Source organism: Phaenicophaeus curvirostris, chromosome 3 (assembly GCF_032191515.1).
Source record: "Phaenicophaeus curvirostris isolate KB17595 chromosome 3, BPBGC_Pcur_1.0, whole genome shotgun sequence".
NCBI lineage: Eukaryota > Metazoa > Chordata > Aves > Cuculiformes > Cuculidae > Phaenicophaeus > Phaenicophaeus curvirostris.
Window position 1 is genome coordinate 13,216,602 of NC_091394.1, and position 15,091 is coordinate 13,231,692.

The 15,091-nt window shown below is 38.7% G+C and overlaps 1 protein-coding gene across 11 annotated transcripts in view; it reads right to left on the reverse strand.

The window, feature by feature from the left end:
• Positions 1-15,091, reverse strand: part of FHOD3 (formin homology 2 domain containing 3) — a 388,584-nt gene that overhangs the window by 26,616 nt on the left and 346,877 nt on the right. For all 11 annotated transcript variants that reach the window (XM_069853399.1, XM_069853402.1, XM_069853398.1 and 8 more), the window contains 2 exons: positions 8,148-8,338; positions 6,335-6,527 (listed from right to left, as the gene is read on the reverse strand). In XM_069853399.1, coding sequence (XP_069709500.1) covers positions 6,335-6,527; positions 8,148-8,338 — 384 coding nt within the window. The remainder of the gene's footprint in view (positions 1-6,334; positions 6,528-8,147; positions 8,339-15,091) is intronic.

Below are 15,091 nucleotides of genomic sequence, written 5' to 3' on the forward strand. Positions count from 1 at the left end.
CATAGCTCAGAAATTCAATGATTTTTTTTTTTTTTGTAATTTGTGGGGTTTGTTTTGTTTTTTTAGAAGAAGTATTCTAGCAATTCTATTCCCCTCCCCAGTGTTACTAATACATATTTTTGACCTTATCTCCATCTCAGCTATGAATTCTGTCTGGGATTGATACATTCTGTTCCAGAAACATTCATCATCAAAAATGAAAGCCTGATTTACTTTGGCCCTCAGCTTAGTTTCAGCACAATCTCCTTAAGAAGATTAGCTGTGAGAGTGCTGAGCAGCACATTAACTTTACTTTTTAAGGGTATGTTTTATTCCAAGAGCGAGACGCTTATTTTGCTTTAGACACAGTGGCACTGACAGAAACACAGGCAGATATTTTGCAGAGGGACTTCAGCAGGTATATTCCCCTTACATTAAAAAGATCCTTTTGGTTTTTTCCACTCCCCCCCCACTCCCAGCGCCCGCCGAGAGCAGGGAGTCACACCATAAAGCAGTTCTGGAGAAGGCCATTGTTTACTTTTTAGTATGAATAAGAAACAGCAAAGAGAAGAATGGGTAGCAAGAACATAGCTGTATTCTAATCCATATGTGTATCTATCTAATAAATAAAAAGCAAGAGGAGAGCAAACTAAGCTAAACAATATGTACAGGGCACTCAGGGAAAGGTGAAATAGCAGAGGACACACATGGCAAAGAGTGTGCTCTAGAAGAATGTGTTATTTTATTATTACTTCAGATCAAGCTAGATTTTTACAGGGAAAGTCATAGAATAATAGAATAACCAGGTTGGAAGAGACCCACCGGATCATCGAGTCCAACCATTCCTATCAAACACTAAACCATGGCCCTTAGCACCTCGTCCACCCGTGCCTTAAACACCTCCAGGGAAGGGGACTCAACCACCTCCCTGGGCAGCCTGTTCCAGTGCCCAATGACCCTTTCTGTGAAAAATTTTTTCCTAATGTCCAGCCTGAACCTCCCCTGGCGGAGCTTGAGGCCATTCCCTCTTGTCCTGTCCCCTGTCACTTGGGAGAAGAGGCCAGAGCCTTCTTGGCCACCTGGGCACACTGCTGGCTCATGTTCAGTCGCTGTCAACCAACACCCCCAGGTCCCTCTCCTCCAGGCAGCTTTCTAGACAGCCTTCTCCTAGTCTGTAGCACTGCATAGGGTTGTTGTGCCCCAAGTGCAGGACCCGGCACTTGGCCGTGTTAAACCTCATGCCATTGGACTCAGCCCAGCAGTCCCAGCTGCTTACCTTCCTGCCCATTCAATCTACTTAAAAGTCATTTGCTGTGAACTTCTTTTAGGGGCAATGTACTTCTCTATGTTTGACTTTGCTCATCTCCAGTACCTAAGCCATTACCACTTCCCTTCCTCCTGCTTTGAGGGGAGAGGCCCCATACCTAAAATTGGTGCCCTTCTACATCCAAGACTATTCCAGTGCACAGGAGGAACAGTTCACCATCCCCATCATGTTTCCATGTCTGATAAGCCATTTCCCCACCGCAGATACTGACAACATGAGTCAAATAAATCAAACTGTTGTTTTACAAGGGAATCTGCTCTCACCCAGGAGCGTAGATTCTGCCTTTTATTTTCTTCTTCATTTCATCATTATAAATATACTGAGAAATATTAATAAATTAGGAAATGTTTAACATTTACTATTACCAAAAAGCACAGAAAGAATACTGCTATACTGAATATCCCTTGCAGTCACAAGATGGTAATTTTAAGAAGAGAAGACTGCCTGATTCTTCTGTCACCCAATACTGGATGTTGCATGACAATCTGAGATCTATCTCCCTCCCTCCTTTCTCTCCTTCCTATTTTTCCTTTAGGCTAGCATTTCTATGTGGTGAATTTGCATTTCAAAATATTATTTCTATTACATAGCTATTTTGGAATTGAAACTCTTAAGTATCATAAAAAGCAGAGCTTCATAAATTTGGGAGACATATGCTTATGTTACCTACTATTATTAAAAATCATTAAAAAGTTCAGACTTGTATCTATAACTGCACTTCTTCCCTATTTTGCTTGCTTGTTATTTTTAATGTGCCTGAAATGAGTGCTATAATTAGCTAATGCCAGATATATGGTTACAGAGACGAGTCAATTTTCCCTGAGAAACTGTAGCAACTCAATGTTCTCTTTTTTTTCCTTAACCCCCCTCTGTCTTTCTCTCTTGCAGACAACATTTGCCAATATTTAAACCGACAGTATCCAGTCCATTTCACCTAGTAAAGAAAATATAAAGAACTTTGTTGTAAAGGGCTGAAACAAAGATTGGAAATATTCTCCTCTGTGTTTCTCAGCCCTACTTCATGTGAGCAGTTGCTGAAGCTGATGCAAGTTCTCCACACAAAGAGCCAGCAGATTCTCTCCATGCAAAGAGCCAGCACAAATCTGTCTTCCAAGACTGCAGGGGGGGACCAAGGTTTAAGAGATATGTGCTTTCTCATTAAGAACTAGGATGGTTTTGGCTTATTCCTTTCCCATTTTTGCTAAAATCCCTATTCTTCTGTTCAAAAGTAATGCATTGTAAGGTAATAAAAATAAGATCCTTAGGAAACTTTCAACAGGACAGGGAGGTAAACATCAAATAACTGCACAATCTTTCTAGGTGACCAAGAGCAGAAATTAAAATTCCACATGACATTCTTTTATCAGTGTTTTGTAACTAGTTGAGCGTATTGTCAATGCATTACTGATATATCTTCCCTTTCCAATTCCTTCAAATATAAACCACAATGAAAATCAAGACCAGATACAAAGCACAGCCAACACAAGACTACAATAAAACTTTTTTTATCATTCTTCACACATAAATATTTTCCATCCTGCTGACTTGGAAATGTATTATGAGATAGATGTGTCTTTGAAGTTGTCAAAAAAAGCTGTGACAAAGTTAAAAGTCTGATGCAACTTTAATTCTTTTTTACCATGTACTGCAGTCCAATGAACAACAAAATCAAACGAACAAGGCCATATTACTGGGCTACAGTTAAAGAGATTTAGTAAGTCCTAAAATAACTGCATGGCCACATGAATAACTCCCTTAAAGTATATCTGCATAAGGGGAATTTTAAAGAATGTGGGGTTTTTTACTCCAGCAGGCTTCTTGTTTTTAAGCTAATAGGACCAATTATGAATCAGTGATAGGCAAAAATTGCTCACTTTCTGGGACTCACAAGATATTTTTAGGTGGAACATGAGCTAGATGGCATTTAATTCTTGTCAAATCTCAACAGTGACTTGAGCTGAACAAGACAACTCCTTCCAATAACATATTTTTCTGCCTCCCTTCTTATATTTTCAGATGATGTCCATTGTCCCTGGCTCTGCTCCTCGCTGACTAGCTACCAACCCTGTGCCTTTTTTGTCTGAGAAAGTCCCTTCTTTCCACTTCCTGAACCCAGCTGCCAGTGATCAGATTTTCTTTTCCCCTGCGTTCCCTGCATGAAAAGGATGTAGAGAAACTTTCTGAGTCCTGCACAGTCAGTTCTTCTGGACAGATAATACAGAAACACTACATCATATAGCAGGAAAACAGTAACTCCTTCACGTCTCAGTATTGTTTAAACCAGTAAAAAGTACTGAAGCTATCTAAACAAATGAAAACTTTATTTTACCAATCTCTTTGGTTGATGCTATCTTTTAGCTCCTTTAAAATAAGGCAGAAAAAACAAGAAGCAATTGAGGAAAGTAATCTCAGTTCCACAGTGGTAGTTCTGAAAATTCATATGACTGTATTATACTGTTTGCATAAACCAAAGCCTCTTCCTTAACCTGAGGCTAGACCAAAAGGAAAGTCCATGGAGATAATAACACAGGTTTAACACTTTCTTGAGACAGGGCAAATTTCCAAACTTAAAGAGGATATTTCCAGTAAAGATCTGCAAATGATTGTGAGGCAATGAGTTAAATACAATATCAATTTATATCAGTCTCAATGCTTACATATATTTTGATCTGTCTTGACTAAGTCAGAAAACCATAATCAGCTTACAGCTTTTCATGCCAAAGGCAGGCGTAGCTACATAAGGAACGAACCACTTGCATCTAATCGAGACTCCAGACTTGGATTTCTAGACAGCTGGAAATTTTTATTAAGTACTGGCACTTCTTAAAACTTTATTTGGATTGAATCAAACTTCATCAACTTAAAGGAAAGATAAAAAGAAAATCAAGGGGATTTTAAAGCTTACTATTCTGAGAAAACTAATCTTATTTTAATTTATTCTATCAGTATGTAATCATGCAGTCAAAAAGTTCGCAGGGTAACATCCACTACGAACATAAATTTGCCTGTTCTTTCAGTTCCTCAAAATAGTCTGTTCCCATAAAACTGGCTGTTCTGTGCTTTCAGTTAAGAAGAAAATTACTGTGCATGCAGATGCATATATGTATACACACACATAAAAAGAAATAAAATGCTAAAATTAAAGACTATTTTACAGTACTCAAAGATGGAGGGAAAACTTGCATTTCAATTCAGCTATAGCCACTTAAATGGCTACAATATTTAATCATTTAAATAATGTCCTAAGTTAAGAGCCTAATTCCTAGTTTTCTTTCTCTTTCTATATTCTTGGTGGATTAGGTAAACACAATTCCTGGGGTCTTCTAGATATTTTAGGCACTGTCTGTGCAACACTGTTGTGGTTGGAGCTAAAGCAGAATCAGTTTTCTGACTTTCTGACTTCAGTTAAGTCTTGTCTAAGTAACTTTGCTTTCTGAAAGTTAGCTGCATGCCTTTCAGACAGTGTTTCTCTCTAGAAGTGCTAGCATTGGTCATTAATATGCAGAAAGGCCATTGCTTATACTTATTCCTATACTAATCAAGGCAAGGCCATCCTTGGGTGAAAAAGGGTGGCACCTGCAAGGAGGGGCAGACAGGACAGGTGACCCTAAACTGACCAACATGTATTCCATCCCATACACACCATACTCCATCTACAACTGAGAGGTCACAAGGGTCTCTCTTCTTCGCTGGTTGACATCCAGTAAGGACATTGTCTGCCTGTTTGTCCCTGATCCTAGATCTGTGCATTCCTGAATCCAGTTCGAGTCCAGCTGCCCCCTAGCCTCAGGTGCTTTCCCTCATATCTGCTCTGCAGCATTTGTGGTGATGTATAGTCATCGAGGGGTGGGATGGGGCATGATCTCATATAGAATAATAGCATCACAGAATCATAGAATGATTTATGTTGGAAGGGGCCTTAAAGATCACCCAGATCCAACCCCTCTGCCGTGGACAAGGACACCTCCCACTAGCTGAGGCTGCCCAAGGCCCCATCCAACCTGGCCTTGAACACTTGCAGGGATGGGGCAGCCACAGCTTCCCTGGGCAACCTGTGCCAGTGCCTCGCCACCCTCATTATAAAGAATTTCCTCCTAATGCCTAGTCTAAATCTTCCCCTCTCCAATTTATAGCAATTCCCCCTAGTCCTATCTCTACATGACTTTGTAGAAAGTGCCTCCCCAGCTTTCCTGTAGCTCCTTTCAGGTACTGGAAGGTCACTATAAGGTCTCCTCAGAGCCTTCTCTTCTCCAGGCTGAACAACTCCAACTCTTTCAGCCTGTCCTCATATGGATGGTGCTCCAGCCCTTGGATCGTCTTTGTAGCCCTCCTCTGGAACATTCCAACAGTTCCATATCCTTCTTATATTGAGAAGTGCAGAACGGGACACAATACTCCAGGTGGGGTCTCACAAGAGCAGAACAGAGGGACAGAAACACCTCTCTTGACCTATTGGCCGCGCTTCTTTTGATGCAGCTCAAGATACGGTTGGCCTTCTGGGCTGCCAGTGCACATTGCCCGCTCATATCAAGCTTCTTGTCCATCAGCACCCCCAAAATACATTTGTATATGTTTTATTACTTTATAATTATTTTATATTATTATTGTTGTTATTATTATTATTGTTATTATTTCATTAAAGCATAGTTCTAGTTTTCAACCTGTAAGTCTTTTCCTCTCATTTTCCTTTCCCCTTTCCCTGGAGGTAGGGAGGAAGGGGAGGCCAACTGGTCGGTTTTAGCTGCTGAAATTAGCCAGGCTGGGGCTTAAACCATGAGAAACACACAGAGATGCTCCTTTTGGATGCTGAGTTTATGTTTGTTCTCATTCTATAAATTGTCATGAAACAAAAAAAATATACATAATAAAGGACTTGAAACTTTTGTCTTCTATGAGAACAAAGTTCATGACCTGCAGTATAAAAGCTTCTTAGGAATAAAAATAAAGTATAACAACACTTCATGTACAACATTCAGTGAAAGAAAGTTTTAAATATCTGTGCTGTGGGAGATACATTTTGCCACTTACATCTGTTATCATTTTCCCTCTGGTCTTGTTTCTTTCCCTGTGGTTAGCTCGTTTCTGTTTTTGCTGCAAAACTCGTTCCCTTGTGGTGCGGTATTCCAGAGCAAATTCGCTAATAATTTTACAGAATTTATTGATGTTGACTTCACGTATCGCATAGGGAGGATGTCCCATAAATAACAAAAATGAGTGAAACCTGGAAAACAATAAGTTCATGAATGCAAAGGAAAAGAATCTTTCTTGATGGTTTCTAGAAAAAAAAAAACATATTTCAGTGAATCCATTTATTACTTTATTAGCTCCCATAATTTCTTCTGTGCTACAGAATTTTCATGGATGCTTTGCATAACACTGGCATGTTTTATAATTAAAACCATGAAAGTCTAGTCTATGATAACTTCATCCCAGTCCACTTTCCCAGGCTGATGCAGGAGATAAGATGTTTATGGAACGCCATCTACTTTATACGACTAATTTGGCATGTGAATGACCAATTTCATTTCAGTTATAGAAAAATATTTATTAAGTTTCAATCTTATTTATTTGTATTAAGCGACTTCAAAGAGGCTGTTAGGATGTTGGGGAAAGTCTAGACAAGAAGAATGCAGATTTACATGCTAACAAGCACAAGAAGGAAAGAATTTCTGTTTCACAAAAAGCAACCATAAAATTATATTATCTACTAAATACTTTAGTTTGGGATACTCTCAGTTCACAGCTTCACTACTTCTGTGGAATTCAGAGTTTTCACACTATTTGCAACTTTTACTATTGCTTCTCTATTGCATGACTTAAAATAGCACACTGAATGTTTAAAATTATATGGGAATTCCTTTTCAATGGTATCTACATCCCGAATGATAAAATCTTCCCAATCCTAGAACGATACAAGTTCATGGATACAGTTTTTGAGAAGTCTATGACAGTGGCTGCAGGGTATAATAGGAAAGGTTAATATTTTTCTTATTTGTCCAATGCATATGCAAAGTACAACAGGAAACTGGTGAAGTCACTGTCCTACTACTGCAATTGGGATTTCTGCTTACTTACAGCATGAAAAATAAGTCATCATTGAAACAAAAGAAGAGCTGCATCAACTTCCTAAGCGTATGGCCACAAAGTTGGGATCATTTGGAATCCAGATGCTAATTTTGGCCATAGGAATTTAGAAAATCTCTCAAAATGTCACTTATAAACAGCATGAACACAGATAAATTACAAAGTCAAATTACTTGTACAGCTACAACTGTGAATCTGAAAAAAACCACTTAGGTTTATTGTGGAACAATTTATACATCTCAGAGCGCTGCGGTTACTGTTAACACCACTGGAAGAAACTAAATCCAACAGCATGTGCTAAGGAGAGGAATCTTCTGTTCTCTACTGTGTAGGCATAAAACACATAGTTGTAGATCCTGCAAGTAAGAATGGGGCTGCTTATGTGAAAAACTCATTGTACCAGACTCATTTCAATTTCTGCATCTGCATATGATATATTCGTCATTAGAGTACCATAACCATAAAGCTGCTAGCTTTTGGGGACTAGGAGTTCAAAGACCCAGTTATTGCACCTGGGGAATAAATGATTGCCTGGATCAGTACTTATTTTAATCAGAAATACAGAAACTTTCTGGAGTAGGGACCTTTCTTAAATGGCATCTGTTACGAAGTATGCACCATATACATCCTAGTAACATTACTTGCTGGAATGCGGATTAAAAATGTATTAGAAATATATTTATGATCTTGTAATTTGTAGTTGTAGCAAATAATTCATTATTTAGTTATTATTGCTGTCGCCAATCTAATTCTGTACCTGTTAATTATTCTTCTATGAACAATCTTCAGGATTATGATTCTTTCTGCACAGTCTTTAAGGAACTCAGACATTTTTTGCTTTAGGGTTGGCTTCATTTCATGCTTTGCTATAGCCTTCAGGTGATCCCATGATGCTTTACACCGTCTTTCCATCTGACACAAGTTTTCCTGGAGTTGTTCAAAGTCAACCTGAAAGAAAAGAAAAGAAAAATCAACACTTTAAGTGAAATCACTGTGGCAGTATCCTCGGATATCAGAACAACGCAACGTCAATAATATATAAGAAAAGGTCAATGTAGTGGCAACACAACATTAATTCACATTATTAATTACTACAAAATAAATAAGAAAAAGCTTTCTTTCTCACACTTTGTCTAGACACGAAACATTAGTATGGAAAAATAATAACAAAGAAATACCCATATGCATATATGGTTTTAGTCTTGGAGGCCTAGCACCTAAAGAAGGCTCAATAAAATCTTGTGATATGTTTTTTCTCTTGCTGATAATTTCATGGCTACAACAAGCAACTGCATGACTCAGTTATTTTTGAGGTAATATAAAACTTTCTCTTTTTCTTAATTCTTTTCGCTACTACTCATAGCTTTTTATACCCTATTTGCTGCTCACTGTTGTACCCAGCCAACAATTCTCCAATTTAGGAAGCACTTGGATCTATTCCCTAGCCATGCACTGACTTGTTAATAGATGATCTACTTCTAATCAAAAATTCATTGGCCAGTAATTTTTAAAGCTCTGTAGAAAGCAAGTGTTATTCAGTGATCTCAGCACTAACTTTCATCCCTTGATATACAGTATGCATTTACTGCCTTGTAACAATATCATATAATGGCTTTGAAAGTCTCTCAACATCGTTAAAATAAATGCCTGCAACCTACAGTAATATTCATCAGGACAGAAGCCAATACATTCCACAGAAGGTGAGAAAGTACTTCTCCTTTACTCATCAACCAAAAAAGGTGATCAAATTGTGATGGTCTATGGAAGGCAGTCAGGATGCACGGCTACGAACTGGACAAAGACATTAATGACTCAGCCACAGCACACAAATATATGAATGTATATAAACAGATGACAAAAAACCTACCCAACACATTCTTGAATCCTGAAGAAAGGAAAAAAATATTTTATAATACCACTTAATAGTTCAGATGAACTCAAGCTATGAAGTATAGATTTAGCCCTCAGATTCCATGTTATAGGCTGGTAGTCCAGTTAATTCAGTAATGTCAAATGAAACCCAGTGTCAGAGACAGGTTTTAGTTCACTCTTTTTAGCTGCGTGCAGCTCCCGCTGCTAGATCTATATTGAGATCTATATTGAGGATAGTCATAAGAAATGCATTATTATTAAAAAGCTCCTGGTATTGATTTGATTTGTTTTTGCTGTGATTTATAAAGTGATGAATTTTTCCTCTTCACAAAGAAATAAAAACATCCTTTGATCCATTCTGCTATTCAGAAAAGCCCTGCAGGCGGAGCAGCTGTAGGGTTTTTGTTTTCTTTATATGCATATCAATGCATATGCTTTTTTTTTTTTAAAAAAAAACCCAAACAAGTCCTTTCTAGGTCAGTATTTTCATTTTTGATGATAAACACATTGCTACTCTCCACAGAAAGTATATCTAAACACACATGGGGGGAAAAACACTAATATTCTTATTAAAAAAAAAAAGTCAAGAGAAGGTATTTCTAGGTCTTACTAGAATAATAGAATCATAGAATAACCAGGTTGGAAGAGACCCACCAAATCATTGAGTCCAACCATTCCTATCAAACACTAAACCATGCCCCTTAGCAACTCGTCCACTCATCCCTTAAACACCTCCAGGGATGGTGACACCACCACCTCTCTGGGCAGCCTGTTCCAGTGACCAATGACCCTTTCTGTGAAAAACTTTTTCCTAATGTCCAGCCTAAACCTCCCCTGGCGGAGCTTGAGGCCATTTCTTCTTGTCCTGTCCCCTGTCACTTGGGAGAAGAATTATCCAGCCTGGTTGAGGAAATCTCTCAGTCCCTGAAGCAGAGAAATTTATCTTTATGACAACTTTCATTGCAAACAGAATGAATTCTAATTTATCAAAAAGTTCAGAGTTTAAAGCCTCTAAGGGTTCAAGAGACACCTCTGCAGGATGGCGTGCTCATTTTCAGCATTCTACTATAAGAATTAATGCTGCATAACGGCAGAAAGAAACAATTCCTTTATGGTTTTCCTTGCTTTCTTTCTTGAAAGGGAAGATGCAACAATTCCTACCCAAACCTAGAAGGCAATGCTGGGATTTAGGAGAAATTCAGGTGAGTTTCACATCACATTTCAGCTCCAAGAGACCTCAGCATAGGAGATGTTGCAACAAGAACCACTGTGGTGTTATTTTATAATTATGCTCCACTGAATAAAAAGAAGAAATAATCTCAAGTGGTCTTTACAGCTTTCTCCCTTTATAGGTGTTGTACCCAGCCCCAGGTTTAGGAAGAAAGTGGAAACATGCATTCTTCTTCTTCCTCCTCAACTAACTATATGTATCGGCAAAAGACACACAGCTTGCCAGTCCTGCTTAGTGTTAATTTCTGCTACAATTTTTAAAATAAATCCTCCTTTCTTCCTCCTCAGGCAAAATAATGAGCGGTCTAAGGCTGTTATGCAAAATAAAAACAACTTTTCTTTCAGGCTCTGTCTAGTGTTTATTTGCATTTGTAAACCAATTTAGGAAAAGCAACTTTCTAAATACTCCTGGGATATATTTGATATGTTCCTCCTTTCTCCTGCCACGTTCCTCTCCATTCACAACCGCGCTAGATGAAGAATAGTCAGAACTACTTGCTATTTATCTATGAAATCTCTTGCTAGGCCCATGTTCAGTCTTCCAAGAAGTGCCTTTGTACACACTGTTGCATCAGAGTGGAGTAGCCAAAGAAAGACTATCCAAACAGGATTTAAGGACTAGTTTACACGACACAAGCTGTGGAGGGTCAGCCTCATTCAGGAGGGTCATTCCTCATTCAGGAAACCATTAACCATAAGTCACTAATGGACAAATTGAAAAAATCATAAAAAAAAAAAACTCAACAACAGCAAAATGTATTTTTCAATTTAGTGCACAAATGATACTCAGATCAAGAATAAAAACTTCCGATGACATGACAGAAACACCAACACTCATCTTAATCCCTTTATATCATTATTTATTGCTTGCTACCATAGTAACAGATGACTGATGCCATAAACAACAACACAAAGTAGAATTGTACCTGTTTTCTCACTTTATTGGTCTGAGAATTCAATATCACATGATACACCTACTGCCCAAATGCTCTCACTGTTTTTCACCTCACTCAAAAACTACCACTACCATCAAATGACTCAGCATTTACGTCCCTGCCCATCCAAATTCCATGAACATTGGTCCTCTAAAAGACCCACTTTTTTCAAGATATGTATCCAATATATCCAATATCACCTGCTCTGTATACAAGCTTAGAAATTTCTAATTCATTAAATACTAGAACATGCCTCAGTCATTCAGGCAGGACATGTCTTAGGGAGCCTTTCTGGTCTTTGAATTGGGATATAACTTCTCCGTATGGCCATAAATATCTCATGTCAACACAGGAATTTGACTCCTATTATTTGTTGGGAGAGTGAGGAAGAGCTTCTTTGAGGTGACATCAGGAATTAAACACATTGGCTCAAAACTGAAGTGCCTTCCACTTCATATTCCATAGGGCAGCAATTACATTTCCAGGTATGCATGGCCATGCACAGAAAATAACCGTAGCTGCTATGAGATAACAGGTCACTTTTATTCAGCATTCCCTCAGTTGGAATGTGCTTTACACAAATGTTTCCCCTTCCAGCTAAATCTCCCCTAGTCTCTGGGCTAAGCTCCACTGCTACTCCAAGTTCAAAACTTGCCTAAAATCAAAGATGCTGCACCTGATTACACTCACGTTTCCTGCCTCCTGTATTTACACTGAGCCCCTGAACAGGGTCAAAAATGTCACAACTGGATTGAAGTAAAAAAACCCAAAAGAAATAAATGAAGGGAAACTGGTGAAGCTCATGTTTCCGCTTAAAAAGCATTTCTTTTCACTGTAAATTATCCGAAGTTTAATTCTGAAGGCCAGGGAATAATTTGTTATGTAGCTTCAGTATCCTTATATGCTTTCTGTTGATTGTTACGGCATTTATTGTTTGTGGCTACAGCTTGTTTTAGTGGTGAACATATCAAATCCAGGTATCTTCTAAGCAAGACCTGGATCTGTGCATGTTTATCCTACCCACAAGGTGCATTAAATAAAAGACTGATGCTTTCACAATGATGAATGTTGCCTTAAATTCACAATAAGGTGACAAATATTTTATCACACATCATAGAATGATATACATAATCACTGACAAAATCTTCCTCTATTCAGAGTTCAAGATAGTTTCTGCAGCAGACCACAGCCTAGTCTGAGCTGTTTGCAATTTAGGATCAGATTGTTTGTTCTCGCATTATTATAGCGATGTGTTCTGGCAGGGAACACGAAATCATCCTCTCTTCCTGAGCTGGTTCAACATCAAAAGAAATTCTGAGAATCACTCTTTGCAAATACACTGTCATATAAGTGCAGTGACCTTCTGTGGCATACGTTCAAAACTCTGTCTCCTCCAGTATTTCCATCCTGGCTTGCTACACCAAATGTCACAAGAAATATCCAAAGACCAATATCACTCTGACTTGCACACTGTCTGTCACAGATTCTAAGTAGATGGTAGCTCTTAAAAGCAAGTGAAATATAAAGGAGGTTCTGTCCAGACATTTCTAATTCTAGGGGAAGAGGTGGCATCCTACCAAAATAATTTTGGAAATGCAAACACCCGCATCAATCCACTAATTAAAAATTAAAGGACAGATGTGCTTACTGAGGTATGACCAGATGAATCTACGCACATCTCCACTGCATTTTAGTTCCTCAAACAATCTACAATAAACACATTAATACAGGATCTTTTTGCAGATGCTGTATGACAGTTCCTGCTATGTGAGACGAAGAGGAGCAATACAATTTAAGTGGTGATGTGGGTCTCTTCAGTTGGTGTTACAGCACCTGAAACGCTAATTGCAGCCACTTTGTCTGGAACATTGTTACAACATCGTAGTGCTATCAGGCATATGTGCTAAACTTCATGTGCTTTCTTTCAGACAAAACCTTGAAGTCTCATTTGCCACTGATGCTCCCTCCCTCTTGCCCCAGTCTGCCCAGAACCAGCAGTCTCTGCCTTAACCTGCTTTGTCTTCCCCTTTGCTCTTACCAGCCCGTGAGAGGAACTGAGGCAATTACATCAGCCCTTGCAGTTGGCACCACAAGGAATGATAGAACTGTAAGAAACCTTGCATACCTCATTCCCCTTTTCCATTTATTTTTGCTTGAAGTAATGTACAGAAAGCATAGTTGAAGGATTGCACACAAATACCTCCTGTCAAGCAAGACAAAAGAATCCCTACTGAAGCAGCACAAGAGGCAGCATGATCTTCCTTACTTTCTTTTCTCTCTCTCTTCCTTGGCCTCCCTGCCAAGTCCCTCAGAGGGCAGCTGCAAGCTTACTTCTGTGTATGTCTTAGTCTCATCCTAAGTTCTTTCCCTACCAGCAATCCTTGCCCTCTCCTTTGCATTGTTAACATTTCCTATTGCTTACTTTTAAAAGTTGCCTGCTTCTCCACTGTCTAGTATCCACAACTAATTCAAGTGTCTTGCTGCAGGGATTAAAAACCTGTTGGAAGTCCAGCATTTTGTAAGTAGGGGGAAAACAGGACAATTACTAATTTACTCTACAGGATGGCCAGCTTTCAGATGCATGGGGAAGAATATTTATGGGAATGAGAGTTGAGATAAACATTTTTAATAAGAATACATTTTTTATTCGCTACCAGAGAAGATACTAGTGCTGATGCAATCCTTCCTTGCTGTACTGGTAAGGAAACTTCTAGGAAAAATACTGACTTTAGCTGCAGAAATCTGGGGGCCTGCTTCAGTGTTAGGTATATCAGCTCTGCTTCAACTTCAGTGAAAAAAAAAAACAAATTAAAATATGTTAAAAAAGCAAGTGCTTTTAATCACAGGATACTAAACAATCAGTGGCCCTGCATGATCTTATATATATTTTTATACAACTATAAATCCTTTTATTTATCTAGAATTCTAATTTTTTTTTTGTAATTTTTTCACTTGTGTCTGCTTTTTTTCCCTGCCATTTATGTCTTCAGTCCTTCAACAAAAAGCCACAAATTTTGCAATAACTACACCACTTTGTTTCTGGTCTTTCTAACTCCTTTCTGGTAAGGCAGGCTGTTTTCTTTATGCTTTTTTTTCCACAAACTAAGGTTCAGGAAATTCTCATATGATGTGCATCTCAGGGGAAGGGGCATCTCTGTTTATCCACAGGATGGAAATTGTTTAGCCTTTGTGGTTTCTGCAAGATGTTTGTAGACAAAATGGAGCTCAAAATGTAGCCTAATCCACAGTGAAATATTAGTTCTCCTTTCCTGTGAGTGTTCCTAAACCAAGATTTCGCCTTGTCTGTGAACATACCCTTGAAGAGGGCAGCTTGGATGGCTTCCACGTCCTAACTCTTTGATTTATGGCAGCTAAGATCAAGTGGGAATAGGGCTTGTTACAGTAATCCATCAGTGGTATAACATATGCAGGAACATCCCAAGGAGGGAGACCTTGGGCGTCACGGGGAAGGTCAAGGCTATAATTTCTTTTAATGTGATTTTGTCTGGCCTTTTCAGAATTTCATCCGCTTTGGGCAGGGCCACTAGATCAGCAAACCACAGACTGAAAGACTGCTCAATTTTGTGTGCTCTTAGACCTAAAAATTTTTTAGAAGTGACAGCACTGGGTTAAACCATCTCCTACTTTCTAAAACAAGCAAAGA